At 43.1% G+C, this 27,665-nt stretch overlaps 2 protein-coding genes across 6 annotated transcripts in view; both read right to left on the bottom strand.

Moving 5' to 3' along the window:
- Nucleotides 1-27,665, bottom strand: part of rnf213b (ring finger protein 213b) — a 75,825-nt gene that overhangs the window by 3,808 nt on the left and 44,352 nt on the right. For 3 of the 5 annotated variants that reach the window (XM_055931900.1, XM_055931918.1, XM_055931891.1), the window contains 20 exons: nucleotides 19,819-19,930; nucleotides 19,290-19,500; nucleotides 18,821-19,026; nucleotides 18,418-18,540; nucleotides 6,397-6,507; nucleotides 5,954-6,184; nucleotides 5,705-5,789; nucleotides 5,567-5,601; nucleotides 5,377-5,477; nucleotides 5,131-5,281; nucleotides 4,773-4,938; nucleotides 4,495-4,625; nucleotides 3,982-4,239; nucleotides 3,650-3,782; nucleotides 3,478-3,561; nucleotides 2,928-3,108; nucleotides 2,394-2,595; nucleotides 1,710-1,787; nucleotides 1,213-1,410; nucleotides 878-967 (listed from right to left, as the gene is read on the bottom strand). In XM_055931900.1, coding sequence (XP_055787875.1) covers nucleotides 878-967; nucleotides 1,213-1,410; nucleotides 1,710-1,787; nucleotides 2,394-2,595; nucleotides 2,928-3,108; nucleotides 3,478-3,561; nucleotides 3,650-3,782; nucleotides 3,982-4,239; nucleotides 4,495-4,625; nucleotides 4,773-4,938; nucleotides 5,131-5,281; nucleotides 5,377-5,477; nucleotides 5,567-5,601; nucleotides 5,705-5,789; nucleotides 5,954-6,184; nucleotides 6,397-6,507; nucleotides 18,418-18,540; nucleotides 18,821-19,026; nucleotides 19,290-19,500; nucleotides 19,819-19,930 — 2,887 coding nt within the window. Of the gene's footprint in view, nucleotides 1-877; nucleotides 968-1,212; nucleotides 1,411-1,709; nucleotides 1,788-2,393; nucleotides 2,596-2,927; nucleotides 3,109-3,477; nucleotides 3,562-3,649; nucleotides 3,783-3,981; nucleotides 4,247-4,290; nucleotides 4,316-4,494; nucleotides 4,626-4,772; nucleotides 4,939-5,130; nucleotides 5,282-5,376; nucleotides 5,478-5,566; nucleotides 5,602-5,704; nucleotides 5,790-5,953; nucleotides 6,185-6,396; nucleotides 6,508-18,417; nucleotides 18,541-18,820; nucleotides 19,027-19,289; nucleotides 19,501-19,818; nucleotides 19,931-27,665 lie in introns of those variants that run through there. The other 2 variants (XM_055931909.1, XM_055931925.1) reach the window with 2 other exon arrangements.
- Nucleotides 23,094-27,124, bottom strand: LOC129860963 (serine protease 27-like). Its single transcript, XM_055931938.1, has 4 exons — nucleotides 26,010-27,124; nucleotides 25,567-25,835; nucleotides 25,259-25,404; nucleotides 23,094-24,536 (listed from the first exon to the last, which is right to left on the bottom strand). The coding sequence occupies exons 1-4, from the start codon at nucleotides 26,177-26,179 to the stop codon at nucleotides 24,207-24,209; spliced, it is 915 nt and encodes a 304-aa protein (XP_055787913.1). The 5' UTR covers nucleotides 26,180-27,124; the 3' UTR covers nucleotides 23,094-24,206.

Consider the following 27,665-nt stretch of genomic DNA (forward strand, 5'->3'; position numbering starts at 1 on the left):
TTAAATCAAATTATGAATCAAATCAAACTGTATTTGTCACAAATGCCGAATACAACAGGTGTAAACCTGACAGTGAAATGCTAACTTAGAAGCTCTTTCTCAACAATGCAGAGTTAAATAAGAAAAGCAAATTAATGAGAAATGAAATGCACATGAATTAAGCTACAGTATCTACAAGGAGGACCAGCTGAGATTCAAACAAGCATACGTGAGTGTTAGAAAAGCGCTATATAAATCCCATGTATTATTATAATAAACAGAAAATCACTTTTTATTTATTTTTATCAACATTTGTTTTTGATTCAACGCCTGCCATGTCCAATGTCACTCGTTGCCTGGATTTACAGCTCAGATGGAGGCTGACAGCCTGCATGTGGTACCTGAGGTCAACCAGTGGTGGTTAACAGATGTCAAGGGTCAGGTGGGTGAAAGGGTTGACAAACTACCAAATGTGGTCACAGAGGGGGAGTTTCACTTCACTGACAGAATTTGTATTATTGGTTTGGTCTTTAAAAGTGATTTGGGCTCGGTCTATCCACAGATTCATTGATATGAAAAGATCAGTAGGGATAATTTAATCTCACTTATTGTTATGATTAGAACTGGTATATCTAACTAACTGCCTGACTGTTTTACTCTCCACAGTGTAAAACAATAACTCTGGTTGTTAACACCAACACTGGGGGTTATTTTACACCACTGAGTGTTAATTTCACTCACAGAACTCCTGAATCAACACTAGAAATTTAACACTGAAAAATCGATGCTGGCCAATTTGATGTGTACTGCATATGTTAACTCACCTGTGGAGAAACAAGTATAGGCTATATGTTAACTCACCCGTGGAGATACAGGTATGAGCTATATATTAACTCACCTGTCCTCTGCTCAGCATCAGCTCAGACTTCCAGCAGGTAAGGAGCTGCCAGGTGAATGTGCTGTGTTCCAGTCTGCTCTCTCCAAGGACCTGGGACAGAGATATGTGAGAGGGGTACAGTCAAAAGGGCCAAAGCAGGGGGACCTCTGTAATAGAGTGGTCTCTCTATAACATATATTTTACATATAGTAGTTTATTTGTGCCTTAGGAATGAGAGTCATGAGGAGAGAACATGCATAATCCACCCAGACAAAAATAGATATAAGGAATAAACATTAATTACTGCATCTCTGGGCATTAGGTGGAGACATTGCTGGAGTTAAGAGTTACTCTACCTTGGCTACACTGCTAGAGATATGTGGGCCCATCTTGAGCGACTCAGTCAGGTAGGACAAGAGTGGTGCTTGGGGCACTCCGCTAGTCTTCCCCAGGAACCGCAGGCCAATCTCCACCGCAAACACAGCGTCACACACATCAGTGTATGAACACAGTCCTGTCCTCATAGCACAGCTAACGGAGCCCTTCAGCGACTCCTGACAGACAGGACAACAGATGGAATGACAGACAGAGAGACAGAACAACTGTAAGCAGAGAGCTGGGCACAGTGACGCATAGCTGGGGAGACTACCTCCCAGCCCAGTGAATGGAAACAGAGTGGGGTATGGTGGGTTTAGGAATTTGACCTTGAAACAAAATGTCCCTTTCATATTCCACTGGGGAAAACTCCTGTGTGCGTACATACTTGGTTGGTATTGAATCCATGGCGGCTGGGCATGACTTCAATGCTTTAAAAAAAAGGATAGTTTTAAACTGAGCGCAAACGTATGTTTACCTGAGGTATCTTAGCCCTGACTTCATCAAGGACTACTGAGAAGTCTTGCTGATGTCTGTTCAAGTACCTTGAGGTGTCCTGCAAATACATGCTTGGTTAGTATACCTGCTACTGGAAATGTATATGATTAAAAAAATAGATATAATTTATTTTCCTACTAGCATTGCCTTTGCTGATAACGACTTTCCCGAGGAAAACTACTTACTATGACTGTTATACAGTATGTGGTTGTCTTACCTAGCTATCTTAAAGATGCAGTCCTGGATCTTAAGCACAACAAGTTCATAACATATTGTACGAATTGGATTCGTAACATATCATAGGAATTGCACAAAAAATATATATATATGTTTGCAGCACGTAACATATCATACGAAATGGATGATGTAGTACACAATTGAATGACGTGGTAGTACACAAAAAACATGGACCCGTTTTGGCTCGTGAGCACCCCTTTCAAAACTACCGGCTGAAATTATACAACAGTTCTTGAGCATCACTTTAAGACGAATGCACAAAGTAACTGTAAGTCGCACTAGATAAGAGCGTCTGCTAAATTACTAAAATGTCAATGGAAAATGAAATATATGTATATATATACTAACGGAGAACAATGGCAAAATATGGACGTTTCTTAGGCACAATAATTGTATCAATATGATATCTCAAAGTTCTGTTTCTTACGGCTTGGATGCTTGGTTTCCCAGCTAGGAAGCGGCGGGCCAGTTGTGCCTGGATGTCCATCAGGTTGTAGCAGCTGTCTGTCTCCCTGTGTGTCCTCAGGGTGTAATGACAGTGGGATAACACCAGGGGGAGCAGCTCCCTCTCAGGGTGGCACAGGGTCAACTGTGTCTCTGACACCCCCTCCAAAGGAACACTGTAGGCACTGCAGGGGTGTAAGTAAAACATCTCACAGTTAAGATTCAGGGCCCGGTCTAGGATCAGTTTCAGAGTAGGAGTGCTGGTCTAGGATCAGTTTAGACTTTTAAATCATAATGAATGGGATGGGGAACCACTGCCAATATTCATAAAGTGCCTCAGAGTAGGAGTGCTGATGTTAATCATAATGATTTAAATGGAGAAACTCATCCTAGATCAGCTCCTACTCAGTCTGAGATGATTTTTGTATACAGAGTCTTCAAAGCCTATCAAAATCGCAAAGTCCATATATTAGCCAATTAAATTATCAAAAGTAGAGGTTTGGTAGGTGTGACTAACCTGTTGTCATGGTGACTGAGTCTCCTAACCTCTCTGACCAAGCTGTTGTGAGTCTCTAACAGGAATTTGACCAGAATCTGGAGGCAGGACCCTGGACCGTGACGACAGGGTGACAGGAACTCCCCAGAGCTCTCCATGGTCAGCTCCTTCTCACAAACCTGTGGTGTCACACCTAAATCTGCTGCTCAAAACACATGCGATACACACACAGTACACACATATCAAGACACAGAGTTAGATGGGGTGGCAGGTAGTGGTTAAAGCGTTGGACTAGTAACCGAAAGGTTGCAAGTTTGAATCCCCGAGCTGACAAGGTAAAAAAATCGGTTGTTCTGGCCCCGAACAAGGCAGTTAACCCACTGTTCCTAGGCCGTCATTGAAAATAAGAATTTGTTCTTAATTAACTGACTTGCCTAGTTAAATAAAGGTAAAATAAAAAAAAGATACAGACAGGACTATTTTATCCGACAAGATTCCCCATACACTGTCCAAATGGACACAAAACAGTGGTTAGTATATAGTGGGGAATAAATGTGCTTTCTGTACATACCATTGTTGGCCACGTCCATCCTAAGGCAGTTCCACACATTCATGAAGACCTTCATTCTCCCAAGCAGCACTTTCTTCTGGTACCCTACAATGGTATAGTTTGGCGACAGTCAAACCACTCATTGATTGAGCGGTTGATTGATCGATCAACCTGAATAATAACTTCCACAAACCTGTTGGTATGTGCTGCAACACCTGGGCAATACTCTGACTGGTCATCTCAGCTGTCAGGGGAAACATTCTGGACAAGTCCGCCTGTAAGGCAGCCAGCTCTGGTAGATGGTGGAGCTGTCTCACACACAGCACCTACAGTGGACAAATACATACAGACAAACATGTCTTTAAGCACACGGACAAGTATGGAAACTCTCCCATAACATACTCCATTCTCTATAAACAGGTAATAATGTGGATAACATAATGTCACATGATGAAGGTCAATATAATGGAATGGAGTGATTTCTTCTTTTGAATCCCATTCTTGATCAGATTTATTTCCAGTTACCTTCTTTAGGAAGAGTTTGAGGAGGGGTACGGTGTTGCGTCCCTGCTCCTGGTCCACTCTCTGAGAGAAGTGCTCCACGGTGAGGGTTTCAGACAGACTCCAGAAGGAGGAGTGGTGTGTGGGGCAGTCTGAGTGGGAGGGCAGCAGGGGCAGCATGGGTCGGGGGTCCGCATAGAGTAGTTTCATCAGTGGGCTTCCACCCAGCCTGTCATCTGCACTGATACTGACCTGAGCTTCAGACAGTTTCCTCCTTAGATGCTGGAGATCAAATGGGTGGGTTAATAGGTACAATAAAAATATTGGACGTAGTTTAGTGTCCCAAATCAGTATAGTCCTTCACCAGGAAGGATGACTGTGTTATTACATTTACATTTAAGTCATTTAGCAGACGCTCTTATCCAGAGCGACTTACAAATTGGTGCATTCACCATATTAATGTCCTTATGTACGTACCCTGCAAACCTTCAAATAAAGTGTTACCAGAAGCCTAAACCAATCCCAGTTGGACCATACCTGGATTATTGGGTTGATAACTGCATCACAGACCAATTTCTCCCACTGTTCCCGTCCACGTCGAGAGGACAGGTCAGGTCTTGTGTGGCGATAACCTGGTTCAGCTGAAGTCACAAACTCACTCAAATACTCTGAGGTGCAACCGTTACATGGAAATATTTTAGACATTTCTTTGTAAGAATTGTGGGGAACATCATATTTATATTTTTTATATAATATTTGTAAAACTATTTGTAGAAACTATTTATTAAAACAAAATGGAAGAAAAGTGTAATCACCTGCAGTGGACTCCAGACAGGCTTGGAGAACCAGATGAATTATAACAGCCGTGTTGTCCATGTTCTGATCCAGTGTCCGACCCAGCACCTCCATGTCCTTCTCAAGGTGGCTCCACATGAACCCCAGGACATCTCGGACACCAGGGTGGATCATCTGACTGACTGCCTGCACAGACAAAGAAACATTATTTTTATCACACAGTTAACTTAACCAACATAATGGCTTTATGCCCATTTCAACAGTTGATAATTCCTTGAGATATTGTCCAGACGTTATCAATGTACTTCCGAGCACAGGTTTCTTGTGATGCCTATTCCAACTACTTGATGTTAGCTTGAGATATTGGTCGGGCCTTACCTGGTAGTTTTTGATGGTCCCTTGCAGCATGGCCAGGTGGTTGAGCAGTCGAAGGATACTGGACTGGGCTGGTGACATCTGTCTCTCTGGGGCCTCAGCCCTACGATAAGCCTCTCCCAAAATGTGACCCGTCCTGGTCTGATCCCCCACACTAAATTTACACACAGAGGTCAAAGGTCAATGTGGCATTAACTCATAAACTAGATTTCTCAGTTGTATATTGGGAGAGACGGTTAAGCAAAGGACCTTTGTTGAGCAGCAGTAAATCCATCAACTGGGTTATGACTAACACCACCAACTGGAACACCGCAGTCAAGGCATTTGGATTTTGCCACTGGTTTCCCGCACTAAGATAAAGAAGAAGAACAGAGTCAAATTTATAGGAAGAAACTGCTAAATGAGATACCTACAAAAAAAACAAGAAAATATCTCTCACCTCTCCAACAAAACACGCATGACCGTTGGCACAAACTGCAATCAAAATAGTCAAATGATTAAGTACTACTGCATATCAACAAGCGATGATGATGTCAAAAGCAATACCACGAGAATACATTTGCCAGCAAATACTCACAGTACATCTTGATTTTGTCCTCTTTAGTCATCCACTGGCGAGCCTCACTAGTGTGATCGTCTGGCATGGTGGGTAAATAGGAGCCCTGTGGGACAACTGGTTATTAGCCTCGATGATCTTATTACAGTATCAACCCCAGCCACTATCCCACTTGTAGAGATATCCCTTACCCCTTCATCACAAGTGCCAAGGGGGTAAGGGCTGGGGGTTAATTTGGGATTCAGTGTATCAGAGAAAAGAGTGCCTCACCGTCATATTTTGAGGCTGGGAAGCTATCTGGTGGAGTGGAGCCAGCAGTGTAGTCCCACTGAGGAGCACAGCGTATGCATGGACCAGGAGCTCCAAAAGGAGGCGCCGTTGAGGTGGGACAATCTGGGAGATCTGGAGTCCACCTATCTGATTGGATAAGAGCGCTGTGCAGAGCTCTCTGAATTCACCTGGTAGGCTGTGCTTCAGGAAGTCATCCAGTTTCCTTGTCTCCTGTAAGGAGAAGGCAGGGGAAAAAATACATTTCATACCACATGAGTTTATACCAATAAGGGACAGTTTCCCAGACACAGATTGACCTTAGTCCTGGAGTAATAAGCGCGTTAGATGAAGAATCTCCATTTAGAATGCTTTTTAGTCCAGGACTAGGCTTAATCTGTGTCCAGGAAGCTGCCTAGAGTTTACTATAAATTGAGAATGGTCACCTGTGGAGTGGGGTGAATTTTGGAATCAGGTGATGCGAAACGACAGGTGACCTGTCTGAACGAAGCCAGGACTAGGAGCACTTGGGCTGAAGCTCTGGAGCAGCTCAGATTCTATAAAAGAAACAGAGACAGAACACAGTCAGTCAGTGATTATATTGAATGCACCAGAGCAGATAATGTTTTTAAGGGGTCGATCAGCTTTAATATTGCGGGAAGATTGTTGCTTCCATCAATGTAATTCTGCATCATTTCCAATTCCCCATATATTTTTGGGGGTAAATATATACAGTTGAAGTCGGAAGTTTACATACACTTAGGTTGGAGTCATTAAAACTTGTTTTTCAACCACTCCACAAATTTGTTGTTAACAAACTATAGTTTTGGCAAGTCAGTTAGGACATCTACTTTGTGCATGACAAGTCCTTTTTCCAAAAATTGTTTACAGACAGATTATTTAACTTATAATTCACTGTATCACAATTCCAGTGGATCAGAAGTTTACATACACGAGGTTCACCATGCAATTAAACAGCTTGGAAAATTCCAGAAAATGTAATGGCTTTAGAAGCTTCTGATAGGCTAATTGACATCATTTGAGTCAACTGGAGGTGCACCTGTGGATGTATTTCAAGGTCTACCTTCAAACTCAGTGCCTCTTTGCTTGACACCATGGGGAAATCTAAAGAAATCAGCCAAGACCTCAGAAAAAAGGCCGCTCAGCAAGGAAGAAGCCACTGCTCCAAAACCACCAGAAATAAAGCCAGACTACGGTTTGCAACTGCACATGGGGACAAAGATTGTACCTTTTGGAGAAATGTCCTCTGGTCTGACTGATGAAACAAAAATAGAACTGTTTGGCGATAATGTTCATCGTTATGTTTAGAGGAAAAACGGGGAGGCTTGCAAGCCAAAGAACACCCTCCCAACCGTGAAGCACAGGGGTGGCAGCATCATGTTGTGGGGGTGCTTTGCTGCAGGAGGGACTGGTGCACTTCACAAAATAGATGGCATCATGAGGGAGGAAAATTATGTGGATATATTGAAGCAGCATCTCAAGACATCAGTCAGGAAGTTAAAGCTTGTTCACAAATGGGTCTTCCAAATGGACAATGACCCCAAGTATACTTCCAAAATTGTGGCAAAATGGCTTAAGGACAACAAAGTCAAGGTATTGGAGTGGCCATCACAAAGCCCTGACCTCAAGCCTATAGAACATTTGTGGGCAGAACTGAAAAAGCGTGTGCGAGCAAGGAGGCCTACAAACCTGACACAGTTACACCAGCTCTGTCAGGAGGAATGGGCCAAAATTCACCCAACTTATTGTGGGAAGCTTGTGGAAAGCTAGTCGAAACGTTTGACCTAAGTTAAACAATTTAAAGGCAATAATACCAAAACTGAAGTAAATTATTCTCTACTATTATTCTGACATTTCACATTCTGAAAATAAAGTGGTGATACTAACTGACCTAAGACAGAGAATCTTTACTCAGATTAAATGTCAGGAATTGTAAAAAAAAACTGAGTTTAAATATATTTGGCTAAGGTGTACGTAAACTTCCAACTTCAACTGTATATCCATATACATAATGTACATACCCATACATATACATATGCATACACACATATATACATACACATACATACATACATACACATACATACATACATACATACATACATACATACATACATACATACATACATACATACATATATAAGCCCTGTCTTTCAGAGATATTTCATAAAAATCCAAATAACTTCACAGATCTTCATTGTAAAGGGTTTAAACACTGTTTCCTATTCTTGAACCATAAACAATTAATGTACACTTTTCTTTAACCATATATGGTCTTTAATGCAGGGCCGACAGACAAGTTACTTACTTTTTCCCCCTTCTACTTGCCTCTTCCATTTTTGTGGTCATGCTGCAATTAGTTGGTTGTAATTTTGGGTAGAGAAGACATTTCCATATGTCTGTGTTAGCTGCATGTGTGACATAACTCAACGAGTCATATTTATGATGTCATTTACAAAAATTATACTTTTTTTTTTTAAATATTTTTTTTACCAGTTTTTTTTAAATTGTACTTTTTTTTTTATTATCAATAAGTGTATTTGAGTTTAACCACAATATTAACACCTTAAAGGTTTCAATTGCATCAAGAAGTTCCTCCTCTGTAATTTGGCCTTCAAATGAGTCTTTCTGTACAGATGTTAATTTGACATTATTAATAGGACAAAATTCCATACAAATAGCTCCGGTTAGTGGGGATGAAATAAAAACATATTCTTAAAGTACTTTACTTCCTAATTCAAAATATAATTTGGTGAATGAGATTTATAATTATTATTATTATTTATTATTATTGTATTATTTGTTCTATCTTTTCAGGTGGATTAAACTGAAATTGCAACCAACTTTCTAAGGCTTGTTTAAAAAAGACGATATTTTGGAGATGATTTCATTTTCAAACAACCGAAAGTGAGCAGTTGTAATCTGAATAAAGGGAAAAAGGCCATACTTGAACATGGAGTGAGACATTCCTACCAATTCACTAGAGAACCATTTTGGATTTAAACATAACTTTGTATGACTGATGCCTTTAGTGAGTGTTACGAATCCCGCCGAGGATGGTGCCTCTTCCCGTTCGGGCGGCGCTCGGCGGTCGTCGTCTCCGGTCTACTAGCTGCCACCGATCCCCTTTTCTGTTTTCATTTAGGTTTGTCTAATTGATATCACCTGTTTTGTGTTTAGGGTAGGGGGTTATTTAACCCAGTTGGCCCGCCGACTTTTGTGCGGGCTTGTTATTCTGTTTGTTGTGGTGGTGTTTTTTGTATAGTGGATTCGGTCCTAATTTATGTTGGACAGTAATTTTGACTCGCCCGTTGTTGTGTGGCGTAGCCGCTTCAGAGATTATTTCTGGGTGAAATAATAAATTTCCACTTGCTCATTATTACCCGCATTGCGTCTCGCGCTCCCGAGGGAGTACGACGGAGCGGTGGCTGGGTGCCAGGGGTTTTTGCTCCAGTTGGAGCTCTACTTGTCTACTGTTCATCCGACTCCCTCGGGAGAGGAGAGTGTTAGCCTCCTCATCTCCTGTCTGACGGGTAGAGCCCTGGAATGGGCTAACGCGGTCTGGAGCGGTCCAGACTCGGTTCGAGACCACTACCCAGAGTTCACCCGCTGCTTTCGGGCCGTATTTGACCACCCTCAGGAGGGCCGAGCGGTGGGTGAGCAACTGTTCCACCTCAGACAGGAGACGAGGAGTGCGCAAGACTTCGCGTTGGAGTTCCGGACCTTGGCTGCTGGTGCGGGGTGGAATGACAGGGCCCTGATGGACCATTACCGATGTAGCCTTCGGGAGGACGTCCGTCGGGAGCTAGCTTGTCGGGACACTACACTCTCCCTCGATGAGCTTATTGACATGTCAATACGACTGGACAACCTGCTAGCTGCCCGCGGGCGTTCAGAGGGGGTCCTGTCAGTTCGACCTCCCAGCCCTCCCGCTCCAACTCCGATGGAGTTGGGAGGGGCTGCATCTAGGGGGGCCGGAGGAGGTGGCTTCTCTTGCACCTATTGTGGCCGAAGAGGACACACTTCGGACCGGTGCTGAAGGAGTGCCTCTGGGAGTAGAGATGGCAGGCGAAATACTTCTCGGCCACCCCAGGTGAGTAGGCACAAGACTCACCCAGAGCTTTCTGTCGGTCACATGTTTTTGGTTATTTTTTTCCCCTGCGTTTTTCCCCTCTCTCCAGCATAAGGCGCTGGTAGACTCAGGCGCAGCTGGGAGTTTTATGGATTGCGGACTCGCCCGTAAGTTGGGTATTCCGCTGGTGCAGATAGACCCACCTTTCCCTGTGCACTCCTTAGATAGCCGACCGTTAGGGTCAGGGCTGATCAGGGAGGCCACGATTCCGCTGGACATGGTAACGCAGGGGGATCATAGGGAGCAGATTAGTTTCTACCTTATTGATTCCCCTGGGTTTCCAGTGGTGTTGGGGGTTCCCTGGCTAGCCATTCACAATCCCCTCATTTCCTTGAGACAGGGAGCTCTTTAGGGGTGGTCAGAGGAGTGTTCAGGTAGGTGTGTGGGAGTTTCCATCGGTGCCACGTCGGTGGAGAGTCCAGACCAGGTTTCCACTGTGCGCATTCCCCCAGAATATGCTGATTTGGCTATCGCTTTTAGTAAGAAAAAAGCGACCAAATTACCACCTCACCGACGGTGGGACTGCGTGATAAACCTCCAGGAGAACGCTGCACTTCCCAGGAGTCACGTGTACCCATTGTCACAGGAGGAGACGTTGGCTATGGAGACATATGTCACGGAAGCTCTGAGACAAGGGTTCATTCGGCCCTCCATGTCACCCGCCTCCTCGAGTGTTTTTTGTGAGAAAAAAGGAGGGAGGACTGCGTCCGTGCATTGATTATCGAGGTCTAAATTCAATCACAGTGGGATTTAGTTATCCGCTACCTCTCATCGCTACGGCGGTGGAATCATTCCACGGAGCACGTTTTTTCACAAAACTGGACCTCAGGAGCGCGTATAATCTGGTGCGTATTCGGGGAGGAGACGAGTGGAAAACAGCGTTTAGTACCACATCAGGCCACTATGAGTACCTCGTCATGCCGTATGGGTTAAAGAATGCTCCAGCCGTCTTCCAATCCTTTGTAGATGAGATTCTCAGGGACTTGCACGGGCAGGGTGTGGTAGTGTATATTGATGACATCTTGATCTATTCTTCCACACGCGCCGCGCATGTCTCCCTGGTGCGCAGGGTCCTTGGGCGGCTGCTGGAGCATCACCTATACGTCAAGGCTGAGAAATGTTTGTTCTCCAAACAAGCCGTTTCCTTCCTGGGTTATCGCATTTCCACCTCAGGGGTGGTGATGGAGAGTGACCGCGTTAAGGCCGTGCGTAATTGGCCGACTCCGACCACGGTAAAGGAGGTGCAGCGGTTTTTAGGGTTTGCCAATTACTACCGGACGTTTATCCGGGGTTTTGGCCAAGTGGCGGCGCCCATTACCTCACTGCTGAAGGGGGGGCCGGTGTGTCTACGGTGGTCGGCCGAGGCAGAGGGAGCCTTCAACCAGTTGAAGGCACGGTTTACTGAGGCTCCCGTGTTGGCGCATCCGAACCCTTCATTAGCGTTCATAGTGGCGGTGGATGCGTCCGAGGCTGGTGTTGGAGCCGTGCTATCACAGCGCTCGGGCACGCCACCGAAGCTCCGTCCCTGTGCTTTCTTTTCTAAGAAGCTGGGTCCGGCGGAGCGGAACTATGATGTGGGGGACCGGGAGTTACTAGCTATGGTAAAAGCCCTGAAGGTGTGGAGACACTGGCTTGAGGGGGCTAAATACCCTTTCCTCATCTGGACTGACCACCGCAATCTGGAGTATATCCGAGAGGCGAGGAGACTGAATCCGCGTCAGGCTAGGTGGGCCATGTTCTTTACTCGCTTTAGATTCACGATCTCTTACCGACCAGGTTCCCTCAACACTAAGGCCGACGCGCTGTCTCGTCTCTATGACACAGATGACCGGCCCATCAATCCAACTCCCATCCTTCCAGCCTCTTGTCTGGTGGCCCCGGTGGTATGGGAGGTGGACGCGGACATCGAGCGGGCATTGAGGGTAGAACCTGTGCCGTCCCAGTGTCCGACTGGCCTTAGGTACGTACCGCTTGGTGTCCGTAATCGATTGATTCGGTGGGCTCACACATTACCTTCATCGGGTCATCCGGGGATTGAGAGGACAGTGCGGGGTCTTAGGGAGAAATACTGGTGGCCCACCTTGGCCAAGGACGTGAGACTCTATGTCTCCTCCTGCTTGGTATGCGCTCAGAGTAAGGCTCCTAGGCACCTACCGAGAGGGAAGTTACAACCCCTCCCGGTTCCACAATGGCCATGGTCTCATCTCTCGGTAGATTTTCTGACTGATCTTCCTCCATCCCAGGGGAACACTACCGTTCTGGTCGTTGTGGATCAGTTCTCTAAGTCCTGTCGTCTCCTCCCATTGCCTGGTCTCCCTACGGCCCTACAGACTGCGGAGGCTCTATTTACCCACGTCTTCCGGCATTATGGGGTGCCGGAGGACATCGTATCTGATCGAGGTCCCCAGTTCACGTCCCGGGTGTGGAGGGCGTTTATGGAGCGTCTGGGGGTCTCGGTCAGCCTCACCTCTGGGTATCACCCCGAAAGTAATGGGCAGGTGGAAAGAGTGAACCAGTAAGTGGGTAGGTTTCTGAGGTCGTATTGCCAGGACCGGCCAGGAGAGTGGGCAAGGTACGTCCCGTGGGCAGAGTTGGCCCAGAACTCACTCATCAACGAACATGTCGCCCTTCGAATGTGTACTGGGGTACCAGCCGGTCCTGGCTCCGTGGCATCAGAGCCAGACCGACGCTCCTGCGGTGGAGGAGTGGGTACAGCGTTCTAGAGAGACTTGGCGGGCAGTCCAGGCCTCTCTCAGGCAGGCCAGTGAACGGCAGAAGAGGAGCGCTGACCTCCACCGCAGTGAGGCCCCTGTGTTCGCACCAGGGGACAGGGTCTGGCTCTCGGCCCGAAACCTGCCCCTCCGCCTGCCCTGCCGGAAGCTGGGGCCGCAGTGTGTGGGGCCATTTAAAGTCCTGAGGAGGATAAACGAGGTGTGTTATAGGTTACAACTTCCCTCTTACTATCGTATTATCCCCTCGTTTCATGTGTCTCTCTTCAGGCCGGTGGTAGCTGGTCCCCTTCAGGAAAATGAGGTGCCGGAGGTCCCCGGCGTACGTGGTACGAACTATCCTGGACTCGAGATGCCGGGTGAGGGGCCTGCAGTACCTCGTGGACTGGGAGGGGTACGGTCCGGAGGAGAGATGCTGAGGAGAGATGCTGGGTACCGGTGGGGGACATTTTGGATCCGTCTCTCGAGGGACTTTCACCGCCTCCATCCGGATCGCCCTGCTCCTCGCCCTCCGGGTCGTCCTCGAGGCCGGGGTCGGCACGCTGCGGGAGCCGCAGCGCTCCCGCAACAGGGGGGTACTGTTACGAATCCCGCCGAGGATGGTGCCTCTTCCCGTTCGGGCGGCGCTCGGCGGTCGTCTTCTCCGGTCTACTAGCTGCCACCGATCCCCTTTTCTGTTTTCATTTAGGTTTGTCTAATTGGTATCACCTGTTTTGTGTTTAGGGTAGGGGGTTATTTAACCCAGTTGGCCCGCCGACTTTTGTGCGGGCTTGTTATTCTGTTTGTTGTGGTGGTGTTTTTTGTATAGTGGATTCGGTTCTAATTTATGTTGGACAGTAATTTTGACGCGCCCGTTGTTGTGTGGCGTAGCCGCTTCAGAGATTATTTCTGGGTGAAATAATAAATTTCCACTTGCTCATTATTACCCTGCTCTCTGCACCTGACTCCTTCATTTCACCATCGGAATAGTGACAGTGAGAGGTCTAATGCTTTCATATTTAATCATTTCTGCCCTCCGATTCATAATCTTTATTTAAATAGGCCCTTTTAATTTTGCCCTGAATATTCTTTGTTCATATAATTTAAAAAAACAGGTCACTTGGTGTAGGCAAAACCATAAGCAAATATGTAAACTGTGATATGACTAAAGAGTTAATCAGGGTGATTTTTCCACAAATAGACAGGTATTTTCCTTTCCATGGTAGCAAGATCTTATCTATTGTTGCTAACTTTCTATAAACATGTATTGGAGTGAGATCATTTCTTTCTTTCGGGATTTGTATACTGAGTATGTCCACATCCCCGTCAGACCATTTTATTGGTAAACTACATGGTAATGTAAAAGTTACAAAATTTTGTGATCCAATACACAATATCATATCATAATTTGGTTTTAATCCAGAGAGGTTAGCAAAAGTATCTAGATCCTCTATGAGGCTGTGGAGGGATTCTAATTGTGGTTGTAAAAGAAAACATGAATCATCAGCGTACAATGACACCTTTGTTTTTAAGCCACGGATTTCTAATCCCTTAATATTATTGTTGGATCTAATTTTAACAGCTAACATTTCGATGGCAATAATAAATAGATATGCCGATAGTGGACAACCTTGTTTTACTCCTCTTGATAGTTTAAGACTTTCTGAGATATAGCCATTATTTACTATTTTACACCTAGGGTTACTATACATAACTTTAACCCATTTTATAAGAGATTCTCCAAAATTGAAATATTCTAGGCATTTATATATAAACTCCAGTTGTACTTTATCAAAAGCCTTTTCAAAATCAGCTATGAAAACCAAGACTGGTATCCCCGATATTTCATAGTATTCTATTGTTTCCAGTACTTGTCTTATATTATCTCTAACGTATTGTCCATGTAAAAAACCTGTCTGATTGGGAATAATAATATCTGACAATACCTTTTTAATTTTATGCACCAAGCATTTAGCTAGAATTTTTGCGCCACAACACTGAAGTGTAAGAGACCTCCAATTTTTAAAATTGACTGGATCTTTTTATATACCACTTGGATCCTGTTTCAATAATAATGAAATCAGACCTTGTTGCGTGTCTGATAATCTATCATTTATATAGGTGGTTAAAACATGCTAATAATGGTCCTCTGAGTATATATAAAAAAAGGTTGGTATACTTCCACTGGTATGCCACCCTGCCCTGGAGTTTTCCCAGCCTTAAAGGCTTCAATTGCATCAAGAAGTTCCTCCTCTGTAATTTGGCCTTCATATGAGTCTTTCTGTACAGATGTTAATTTGACATTATTAATAGGAAAAAAATCCATACAATTAGCTCCGGTTAGTGGGGATGAAATTAAAACATATTCTTAAAGTACTTTACTTCCTAATTCAAAATATAATTTGGTGAATCATGCGTGACTCCATCATTTGTGACAAGTTCCGAAAAAAAACAATTGGTAGCATTTCTATGTTAAAGATTGAAAAATAATTTGGTGTATTTTCCCCCATATTCCATCCAGTTCGCTTAATTTTTAAAATACACTGCTCAAAAAAATAAAGGGAACACTTAAACAACACAATGTAACTCCAAGTCAATCACACTTCTGTGAAATCAAACTGTCCACTTAGGAAGCAACACTGATTGACAATAAATTTCACATGCTGTTGTGCAAATGGAATAGACAAAAGGTGGAAATTATAGGCAATTAGCAAGACACCCCCAATAAAGGAGTGGTTCTGCAGGTGGTGACCACAGACCACTTCTCAGTTCCTATGCTTCCTGGCTGATGTTTTGGTCACTTTTGAATGCTGGCGGTGCTTTCACTCTAGTGGTAGCATGAGACGGAGTCTACAACCCACACAAGTGGCTCAGGTAGTGCAGCTCATCCAGGAAACCCACACAAGTGGCTCAGGTAGTGCAGCTCATCCAGGATGGCACATCAATGCGAGCTGTGGCAAGAAGGTTTGCTGTGTCTGTCAGGGTAGTGTCCAGAGCATGGAGTCGCTACCAGGAGACAGGCCAGTACATCAGGAGACGTGGAGGAGGCCGTAGGAGGGCAACAACCCAGCAGCAGGACCGCTACCTCCGCCTTTGTGCAAGGAGGAGCAGGTGGAGCACTGCCAGAGCCCTGCAAAATGACCTCCAGCAGGCCACAAATGTGCATGTGTCTGCTCAAAAGGTCAGAAACAGACTCCTTGAGGGTGGTATGAGGGCCCGACGTCCACAGGTGGGGGTTGTGCTTACAGCCCAACACCATGCAGGACGTTTGGCATTTGCCCGAGAACACCTAGATTGGCAAATTCGCCACTGGTGCCCTGTGCTCTTCACAGATGAAAGCAGGTTCACACTGAGCACATGAGCACGTGACAGACGTGACAGAGTCTGGAGACGCCGTGGAGAACGTTCTGCTGCCTGCAACATCCTCCAGCATGACCAGTTTGGCGGTGGGTCAGTCATGGTGTGGGGTGGCATTTCTTTGGGGGGCCGCACAGCCCTCCATGTGCTCGCCAGAGGTAGCCTGACTGCCATTAGGTACCGAGATGAGATCCTCAGACCCCTTGTGAGACAATATGCTGGTGCGGTTGGCCCTGGGTTCCTCCTAATGCAAGACAATGCTAGACCTCATGTGGCTGGAGTGTGTCAGCAGTTCCTGCAAGAGGAAGGCATTGATGCTATGGACTTGCCCGCCCGTTCCCCAGACCTGAATCCAATTGAGCACATCTGGGACATCATGTCTCGCTCCATCCACCAACACCACGTTGCACCACAGACTGTCCAGGAGTTGGCGGATGCTTTAGTCCAGGTCTGGGATGAGATCCCTCAGGAGACCATCCGCCACCTCATCAGGAGCATGCCCAGGCGTTGTAGGGAGGTCATACAGGCACGTGGAGGCCACACACACTACTGAGCCTCATTTTGACTTGTTTTAAGGACATTACATCAAAGTTGGATCAGCCTGTAGGTTTTCCACTAATTTTGAATGTGACTCCAAATCCAGACCTCCATAGGTTGATAAATTTGATTTACATTGATCATTTTTGTGTGATTTTGTTGTCAGCACATTAAACTATGTAAAGAAAAAAGTATTTAACAAGAATATTTCATTCATTCAGATCTAGGATGTGTTATTTTAGTGTTCCCTTAATTTTTTTGAGCAGTGTATATTACACTGGAACTTTCGTGAATAAGTTACTCCATTTCTTTTAGTTTTTCCTCTAACTTATTCTGTGCCTCTATGGTACAGTTTTTTATTGCTATCTAACTGTTCTGTTAGTCCTTCAATTTCCTTTGTTAATATAGACTCTTTTGATCTAAATTGCTTTTGTTTTATAGATGAGTACTGAATTGCATGGCCTCTAAAGGGACATTTAAAAGTGTCTCATACAATAAGGGGATCTGCTGTACCTATGTTATGTCGGAAAAAGTAAGTTATAAATTATTCTGTTCTAGTTATAAACAAGTTATCATCCAGTAGGCTTTGATTACATTTCCAATATCCTCGCGCACTTGGAAATTCTGTAAGAGTAATATATATGCCAATTATGTGATGATCCGACCACATTCTGTCCCCTATCAACACTTTTTAAACTTTTGGTGCCAGAGAGAATGACATAAGAAAGTAATTAAGACGACTAGCTTGATTAAGCCTCCGCCATGTATATCTCACTAGTTCAGGGTATTCATATATCCACTAATTTCAATATATCCATGACATTCATGATTTCCTTAAGTGCCCGAGGGTGATAGTTTGTAGTGTGATTTCCTTTATGGTCCATAGAGGTATTTAAAACCGTATTAAAATCCCCCACCAAAATAATAAGAGTCTAGTGTTGCTTGTAGAGTTGATAAATTCATATATATATTTTCAAAGAAGCGTCATTATTTGGACCGTATAGGTTAATAAGCCATATCTGTTTATTGTCCAATAACATATTTAAAATAATCCATCTACCTTGATGATCTGTTTGGACAATTTGCACATTTGGATCAAAATGACTCTTAATTAATATCATCGCCCCTTTTGAATTTCTTTGCCCATGGGAGAAATATATTTCGCCCCCCCAGTGCTTTTTCCACAAAACTTCATCTAAAATTGTTGACTGAGTTTCCTGTAAACAATAGATATTATATTCCTTCTCTTTTAGCCAGGTAAATACTGATAATCTTTTCTTATTATCTGCTAAGCCATTACAATTATAACTGGCGTTTTTCATCCCTTACCATAATGAGACACAAGTTTCAATTCTATTTATAAAAATATATGTTTGTAAACGTAACATTAAAATGTAAAAAAAGATTAATTAAAAAGATTCTCTCTAATGGATCTAGTCTGTATGTCAAGTAAGGCTTCTCTCAGAACGATGTTCTCCTTTTTAAGTTCATTAACTTTGGTTTCAATCTTATTGACTGTCCCCCTTAGCATGTTTGTGTCTTTCTCCAATGTCACAGCTTTGACATTACAAATAACCTTTTAGTCGTTTAGCAGACGCTTTTATCAAAAAGACGTACAATCTAAAGAAGGTAACACCGTTAGAACACTATTTTTAGAACACTGTGATTAACTACATCTCTATGTTCCAGGGATGTGTGGTAAGGACGCTGACCTGCAGCGTTGTCCGGAGGGGGTCAGTATGAGCGTCTAGCAGGGCCTGAGTCACCCTGTCCCTCAGGGCCTGGTACGACGGACCACAGCACAGGAACCGGTCCACCTCTGCTGGAAACAGCCTCTGAGAAACACAACATGTGAAAGTAGGATGTGTAAAGGGCCTATAAAGTGTGTACAGCATTTGGCCAACAGGTATTTATTATTCATTTAATTTGATAGGATGATCATCATCGACCTCGCATCTTGCAGGTACCTCATTATTGTTATGTTGTTTGCTCGCTGATGTCTGTCACCATGGTTAATGCAAGAGGAGATCATAATTGGCTTCCTCAACTAGATGGAATAGCAAATAATTCCACTGTAAGTAACTAGAAATAATATAATATCCAGTCTGGTAGTACCTGGAGTCGGAGGAACTCTGGAGGGAAGGCCCATCCCCAGGATGAGGATCTGTGCATCAGGTCCAGGACACAGTCTATCCCTGCCTGTCTATTGACCGCTCTCAGCAGGAACACTCTGAACCAGTCGTTACCTCCGTACTCACACACTGCCTTCACCTGAGACAGGTACTGAGCCTCCACATCATCCCCTGCCCCACCAGCAGTATCTGGAAATGTACTTCATATTTAATAACAGAATTTCAACTATGTAACAGAGGGAGCATAACAACATGCATGCAAAAAATCTATACAAATATGTATACTTAAAAAATAAAAAAAAGAGACAAAATACAATGAAGTGACCTCATAGAATATTCACAATGCTTCCAGTTGAACAAATGGTACTACAGTCTAGGCTATGTTAATGATGATTAAAGGCTCAATCTACAATTTAAGTGACAATAAATCCCCAGTCTGCTATATAACTCACCCTGGGCCACAGCCTTCTGTAGCAGGCGGGCAGCGGTGCCCAGGCAGAGCCTCAGACGAGCCATGCTCAGCAGGAACTCAGCTGGGTCCTCCAGTCTTCCAGGGGTCTGCTTCCTGGCTAGCCTACCCAGGAACAGTGTGTCCTCCTGCAGTTTCCTCTGCTGCTCTCTCCCCTCCTCCATCACTAAACTTCCGGAACACTGCAAGGAATCCTGACACACAAGAAACAGTCAATCAGTCAACCGATCAATCAACCCCCAGCCCCCCCCCCCCACCCCCCAATAAAATAAAACAATCAAATAACACTCTTGCTTTTCTTGAACTAACCCTCACACTTTACAGTGTTAGTTTAATCAGCTGTTGTAGAATATGACACAAATCACAGATAAAACTGATTTTTGACTGCACTGGGCATTTAGGATGAATGCACTAACTGTAAGTCGCTCTCGATAAGACCATCTCCTAAATGACTTCAATATAAATGTGAATGTCATTAATGTGTAAAGTAATAGTGTAGAAGTCTGTGTAACCTGGAAGCAGTTGACAAAGAGCAGGTAGAGCTCAGTGTGATCCTCCCTCTCCAAGATGTTCTTCTCTAGGCTCTGTAAGTAGTTCTGGATGTGACCTTTCACCTGCTCAAAACTGAGACAAATACAATGTGAGGAAATGGCTCCTTTCCCAAAGACATTCTGGTTTTATTATATTTTCTCAAAGTATTTATTAGGTATGCTTGCTGAAAGCCAAGCCCGACTTTAGAAATGATTCATACTTATTATAAGTTGCCTTCCACTGCCAACAGTAGTGCCAAAACCATAAAAGCTACCAACTGCTGCTTGTATAAAGCTTTGTGATACCATTTTCACTTTTTGAACTGTAACGGTTTTAAATGTGCATAAAAGCTCCATATGCTTGAATGGGAAGTGTTTGGATTCGCCACTGCTTTTGAACCGTTAAAGCTACAAACACCAAACCAACTCAACGTAGATTGCTCGTCAAAAGAATGTTGATGCTGTTGGTATTTTTTGAAATATAACTGTTTAAATATGGATAAAAGTTCCAGAGACTTCAAAGGCAACATTTTGATTCGCCACTGCTCTTGAAGTGTTTCCACTTTTTTCCAACGTTGAAATGTGCAGACTGACTCAACTTAGGTTGCTTCAACACAGCTTTTTGCTACCATTCATATTTCATAAACTATAAAGCGTGTTGTATCCCCATTCATTTCAATGGTGGAGTGCAGGCTCTAACATTCCAAACAGAAATCACTGCCACAGCCCTTTCAGAATGTTCAAACAAAAATATTTGAGAGCTAAAAAACACATTCTATCGCTTATGATGCTATAGCACTCACTGTAGCCTACGATACTATCCCACTATAATAACTCCACACCTACAAAGCACCTCAAAATACAGTATGTCACTATGACTAATCCATAGCCTATGAAAACCCTATTATTACCAATACTACTACTACCATTACCACTGCCGTAACTACAACTGCTACTACTATTTCACAACCATAAATACTTCAAAACTAGCAAGCACACACATTTACTTTGGGAAATGTCCTGTTCTCATTACTACTGTGATGCATAATTGCCATGGTAATTTGGAATGTTCAGTCAACAAGCATTATGGGCAATGCAGTTATTCTACAGTTTCCCTTTAGGAGTATGCTTTATGACATCACTGTTTCCCATAGATACAAACATTCCCAAAACTAAGAGAAAAAACGACAACAGAAAAAACACACAATGCAATATAATGTGGCCTATGGACAACACATTTTTTTTGCTAAAAATAAGACCCCGTCAGAGGTTTGTGGCTTCCTTTATTATATTATATACTAGTGGCACCCCGCCTTTACGCGTAGCAAATCTTTAATCATTTTATTTGTTCTCTGTAAGCCAAAAAACAGAACCAGGATCGCCTCCTACAAGAATTTAGCATTTTTCTTCATTTTCTTTTGCTCAAAAGAAGTGCAAGGTGCCGTGACATACCACTGGCCACTTTATATTCCTCTATGTTTGGTATCTTTGTTTATTTTTGCAGTTTTTTGTTTTAGAGTGTCTGGTATCCCTAGGTTACCGTGCTGTCACAATGCATATGATGTATTTATTTGTAGGCCAATTTGGAAACCGAAGAATGACTACTTTACACATAATTCTTATATGCTTCTATCCCATTTTGTGATATTATATAAATGCTTGATAATGGACACAACATAATGCTTTTGGTAGAAACCTCAATGACCAAACGGTATGGCTCTGCAAAAACAGGTGTTTGAGGTAGAAGGTGTCAGTCACATATCAACAACTGCATATTTTATGGCCCTGTAGCTGTCAGGTTTTCCCCAATTCTAACAAATTCTCAAATCCTTTCAAATAAAGCAAGGTTCATAATGAGTCAAATAAGCACTACAAAGGACTTAAATATAAGCCCACGCTGTACAGGGGGACATTTGATTCAAAATATTGTTTTTCCAAGAGAAAACAAGTGAAAAGATAAAAAAAAACATGTTTTAATGCTTTTATGTTTTAATTTTATTTAATCAATATTCTCTGGAGACTTACCGCCTGTAATAATACTGCTTATTAAAATGATGTTATTAAGAAATGTCCAGTAACACAACAGTCATAAATATTTCTACCATTAAATAATGCCTAATATATGGCTTATACGGCATAATAAAGGCCTTATTAACTATGTACAGTACCAGTCAAAAGTTTGGACACACCTACTCATTCAAGGGGTTTTCTTTATTTTTACTACCTTCTACATTGTAGAAAAATAGTGAAGACATCAAAACTATGAAATTACACATATGGAATCATGTAGTGAGCAAAAAAGTGTAAAACAAATCAAAATATATTTTAGATTCTTCAAAGTAGCCACCCTTTGCATTGATGATAGCTTTGCACACTTTTGGCATTCTCTCAACCAGTTTCACCTGGAATGCTTTTCAAACAGTCTTGAAGGAGATCCCACATATACAGAGCACTTGTTGGCTGCTTTTCCTTCACTCTGTGGTCCAACTCATCCCAAACCATCTCAATTGGGTTGAGGTCAGGTGATTGTGGAGGCCAGGTAATCTGATGCAGCACTCCATTACTCTCCTTCTTGGTCAAATAGCCCTTACACAGCCTGGAGGTGTGTTGGGTCTTGTCCTGTTGAAAAACAAATGATCGTCCCACTAAGCAAAAACCAGATGGGATGGAGTATCGCTACAGAATGATGTGGTAGACTTGAATTTTAAATAAAATCACTGACAGTGTCACCAACAAAGCAACGCCACTCCATCACACCTCATCCTCCATGCTTCACGGTGGGAACCACACATGCGGAGATAATCCGTTCACCTACTCTGCGTCTCACAAAGACACAGCGGTTGGAACCAAAAATCTCAAATTTGGACCAAAGGACAGATTTCCACTGGTCTAATGTCAATTGCTCATGTTTCTTGCTCCGAGCAATTCTCTTATTATTATTGGTGTCCTTTTGTGAAGCTGGTTGAGAGAATGCCAAGAGTGTGCAACGCTGTCAAGGCAAAGGATGGCTACTTTGAAGAATCTTAAATATATTTAGACTTGTTTAACACTTGTCTGGTTACTACATGAATTCATATGTTATTTCATAGTTTTGATGTATTCACTATTATTCTACAATGTAGATTATTTTTATTATTTTTTTATTAAAAAAATGGAATGAGTAGGTATGTCCAAAGTTGACTGGTACAGTACAAAGAAACTACTTATTAAACACTACTATGTGAGCTTTGTATAATAACAAATAAAGTCACACTATGTATGCGCCCAACAATTTAATGGGTAAACATCATAACCAACATTTCGGTAACATAGTGCCTCCTTCATGGTTGGTTAATATGTGAACCTGATTAAAATATAGTGTTACCCATGCTTTATTGATAGGAAAGATAGAAAGAGGAGACATGAAAGACAAGAGACGACTGTGTGTCATGTAGGCAGTACCCACGCCGACACAACGTGTGCTCTGGGGGCTGCGCCACTAACCACTAGGCCATAATGATCTTTGATTTTGCATTGTTATACAGCTTTCAAAGCAAAAGGATATGTAATTTGTTAAATATTAAAAGGGCAATCTGGGAATGGTACAACCATTTTTAGACTTAAATTAAAAAACACTCTCCAGCAACTTCGAGAGTTGGCCATTAAATAAGTTGGTCTGATGGGTTTACTGGACGTCATCTGCCTCCCCCTTTTGCTATGTCATGAGGATACCTGGACCACCTACTGAGATGTGAATTTTGTTAAGTAATTCACGTGAAAAATGAAAAGGATTCTGGAGTGCGTCTTTAAAGATATATAGCCATTAATTCTAGAACAATACAACTTAAAATTCCTCATGAGCTTAGTGCAACTTCATCAAAAATATAAGCATGTTTTACTCTATTGTCTGTAAACAAAATCATTGTAAAGCAACATCGTAAACCTTACAAAACATTGTTAAAGCCATCAGTCACTCCTTGCACCTAAAGGTCTGTATGAATTTGAGTTACATTTCTCCAGCCCTATCCCTCAGCTGTTTACCAAAGCAGGGTGTGCGTTTGTTTGAATCTCTTATTGCCCCTTAAATGAATAGGTAAATATATATTTCAAGTTATCCATCTTCACAAATAAATCAATACAATAGTAAGGCCCATTGAAAACAACACTCACTCAGGAAGATGTGCCCAGGGAAAAGGGGAGCAGATCTGGGGTAACTCAAAGACGTAATTGCACATACACTGGATAGAACCTTAGGCATTAGGCTACCCCCTTCCCCACTTTTGTTTTCCCAGGGCACATCAGCCTTTACTATGAAAGAAATCTCCCGAACGAATAGTACATGGACTCAGGCTGCCAATAAAACCCCGCCCTTGATTGTAGGAATCAATTATTTAAAAAATGGTAAGAAACAGAATGAACAAGGCACTCAGCATATAAAGGGAGCCGAACAAACCCTTCCCATTATCAAAAATTGAATCTGTGTCAGTGGGGTCGACAGTAGGACAGATATAACTGCTGTCAGCATCTACCCCACTGGATGTAAACTCCACAAAGCCTGGCTGGTCGGTGCTGATCTGGGAGTTGATCCAGGACTGGTAACTGGACACTCTAGTGTAGACCCCAGGGAGATTAGGCCGAGCGCAGCCATAACCCCAACTAACAACACCAGACTGGACCCAGACGGAGTTCTGTTCAACCACCATTAGACCTCCTGAGTCACCCTGAGAAGATAGAGCAAGGTAAGTCTCTCAAAGTAATTAAAAGATGGCATGTTATAGGAAATGGATTGGAACAGGGCCCAGTTCTACAAAAGTTATCTGATCAGATTTCATGCATAGAAACAGAATAAATAGGATGGGTGTATCTTTGACTTGAATGGGGATGCCCGTTCTAATTATTATATATATATATATATATATATATATATATTTTTTTTTTCTCCCTAATTTTGTGATTATGATCTTGTCTTATCGCTGCAACTCCCCCAACGGGCTCGGGAGAGGCGAAGGTCGAGTCATGCGTTCTCCGAAACATGACCCGCTAAGCCGCACTTCTTAACACCCGCTCGCTTAACCCGGAAGCCAGCTGCACCAATGTGTCAGAGGAAACACGTTCAACTGCCGAACGAAGTCAGCCTGCAGTTGCCCGGCCCGCCACAAGGAGTCGCTAAAACGCGATGAGACAAGTAAAGCCCCTCCGGCCAAATCCTCCCCTAACCCGGACGACACTGGGCCAACTGTGAGCCGCCCTATGGGACTCCCGGTCACGGCTAGGAGTCGAACCCCTGGCTGTAGTGCCGCTGTAACACTGTGATGCAGTGCCTTAGACCGCTGCGCCACTCGGGGGGCACTATGAATACTATTTCCATGCATTTAATTCTATCAGATAACTTTAGAAAAACTAGGCCAAGGAGAACAAGAAGATAGGTTAGCATGGACTTTACCTGACATGAGTCCTTGCCCCCTTCCAGAACACCAGCACAGAGCATGTTGTCTGTGATTGAGCTGACCCCATTCAGGCAGTCACACTGTGTGTTCCCCACAACTGGAACCTCCACTTCTTGCAGAGTCTGGGGTGGGGGTAGGTGATCTGAAGGAAACAAAAGACTAGTAATGGGAGATCTTTAAATTGTCCATTTCAATCGTAATAATAACAAAAATCAGTGTGCACTTGTGGCCACTGGGGATACTGTTTCACATAAGACATCATCTCATCAACATCTCCTACAATGGATAATTAACGTGTCCTCACCTCCTTCATTGGCATTGCCCCAGCCAGTCACCCAGCTCTCAGTGCCCTGGTGGAAAACACTGTCACTTGCTGCCAGACAGACGGGAAAGATGTAATCAGTGAAGTTAACTGGTGAGGAGAGTTTGAGCAGAGCGATGTCGTTGTCATGTGTGCTTCCATCGTAAGCTGGATGTAAAATGATCTCATCCACAGTTGTGGACACTTCATTGGGGTTACTGCCCTGCTGGTTCTGTCGACCAAGGATAATGCTCCAACCATTTGGGCTTGCGCTTTGTTGGAATAAAAAAAAAGACACATCAAAGTGACAAAATAAAAGATTAACACAGAATGAATGGACAATTACATTTTGAACAACTTATTTCAGCTGCATTAAAAACTTTATTTTTTTTACATATTCCTTTGTGCTAGAACCTTCATGTTCCCTGTATCTCACGCTAACTCACCTGGAGAAGCAGTGGGCTGCAGACATCACCCACTCCTTGTTGACGAGGGACCCACCACAAACGTGGCTGCCAGATTCTTGGAGGCTTGCCTGCCAGGGCCAACTTCCTGCAGGGGCATCTTGACCTCCCACTATTTTGTTGTTGACAGGAGTGATGCCACACACTGACATAAAATAGAGAATATTGGAAATAAATACTCCACATTTGCCATAGGAATTAGAATAATAATTTTGATTGGAAACCTATAGTGTGATATCTGCACCTGGATTTCAGCCAAGCTGACTTTAGATGAAAATACAAGGTCAGAAACTCATGTTAAGCAGTTGCAATGGCTGGTGCTTTGCTTGTAGTGAATGGTACCGTTGTAGACTAGGACAGATGAAACCACTATCTAATAACAATTCAATAATTTTATATACCACCCCCACTCCGCACTGAGCTGAGTGATTAAAGGGAAAGTGTTCCGCAATTTTAGTCTAATCTAAATCGTTTTCTTACCTCAAGAGGTTGTGTGTTTATCTTAAAATGTGTATACAAGCTTTACGGAAAGTCCTTTGAAGCCATGCATGGAATGCGAGTATAAAACGGATGAAAACAGTTCTGTTCCAAAATAACTACTTATCCAGTGATATTAACGCAATATAAATTGAAGTGTGTGAGCTATTTTAGGACGTTTTTATTTTTTACCTGTATACCATCAGTTTGTTTGCACTGCGGTGGGAGGTATGGCAATGTCTGAGGTGTGTCCTTAAAAACATCTGCCAAAGTGCCAATTTCAGGCAGCGCAAGTTAGGACATTTAAGACCCACCTAAAACGTCTCTTAACGATAACGCATTTTCCAGGCTACATTTACATTTACATTTTAGTCATTTAGCAGACGCTCTTATCCAGAGCGACTTACAGTAGAGTGCATACATTTTTATTACATTTTACCTACTGAGACAAGGATATCCCTACCGGCCAAACCCTCCCTAACCCGGACGACGCTATGCCAATTGTGCGTCGCCCCACCCTACATATATAACATAACATCTCATTAAGATGAGAGATGGTTTCAGTCAGTTACAATTCAGTCAGTCAAAGAGAAAGTGGATTCAAATCAGTTATTGGAGGTAATGTAAACTCACCAGGGGTTGTTGATGTGGTGGCTGGAGGGATATAAATGGCTGCAGGGAATAGAGAGGTTGAAAATCGAGCACTTCCTGTAAAGCCCTGTAGCCTCAAAATATGAGATTGTGTATTTTATTAAAGCCTCACTATTGTGTCATGCTGCCATCGCCGGGGGGAGGGAATCAAGATCAGCTAAATGAAATGTATATGTAAAATAGTAACACAATCATCATCATACAAAGTGGATAAAGTCCATACTCATCATCAACAGAAGAACCATAAGAACCTTCATTTGATTCCCCATTGTCAGAAGCTCCTTGTCCATTAAAATCTAGGAGCAAACATGAATATCATTATGCCCTTATTCAAAACTGGCTTGATTTACATCTGACATTTTGGATTCATTGACATTTTACATTTCGTATTCTACAAGCAAATGGGTAAGATGAGCTCACCTGTTTCTGTGGATTCACCCGTTCTTTCTTCTATGTAGTCCTGTTCCGTTGGCACATTTGGCTTATATGTACGGCATATATATATATATA

Source organism: Salvelinus fontinalis, chromosome 1 (assembly GCF_029448725.1).
Source record: "Salvelinus fontinalis isolate EN_2023a chromosome 1, ASM2944872v1, whole genome shotgun sequence".
In the NCBI taxonomy this organism is placed as follows: domain Eukaryota; kingdom Metazoa; phylum Chordata; class Actinopteri; order Salmoniformes; family Salmonidae; genus Salvelinus; species Salvelinus fontinalis.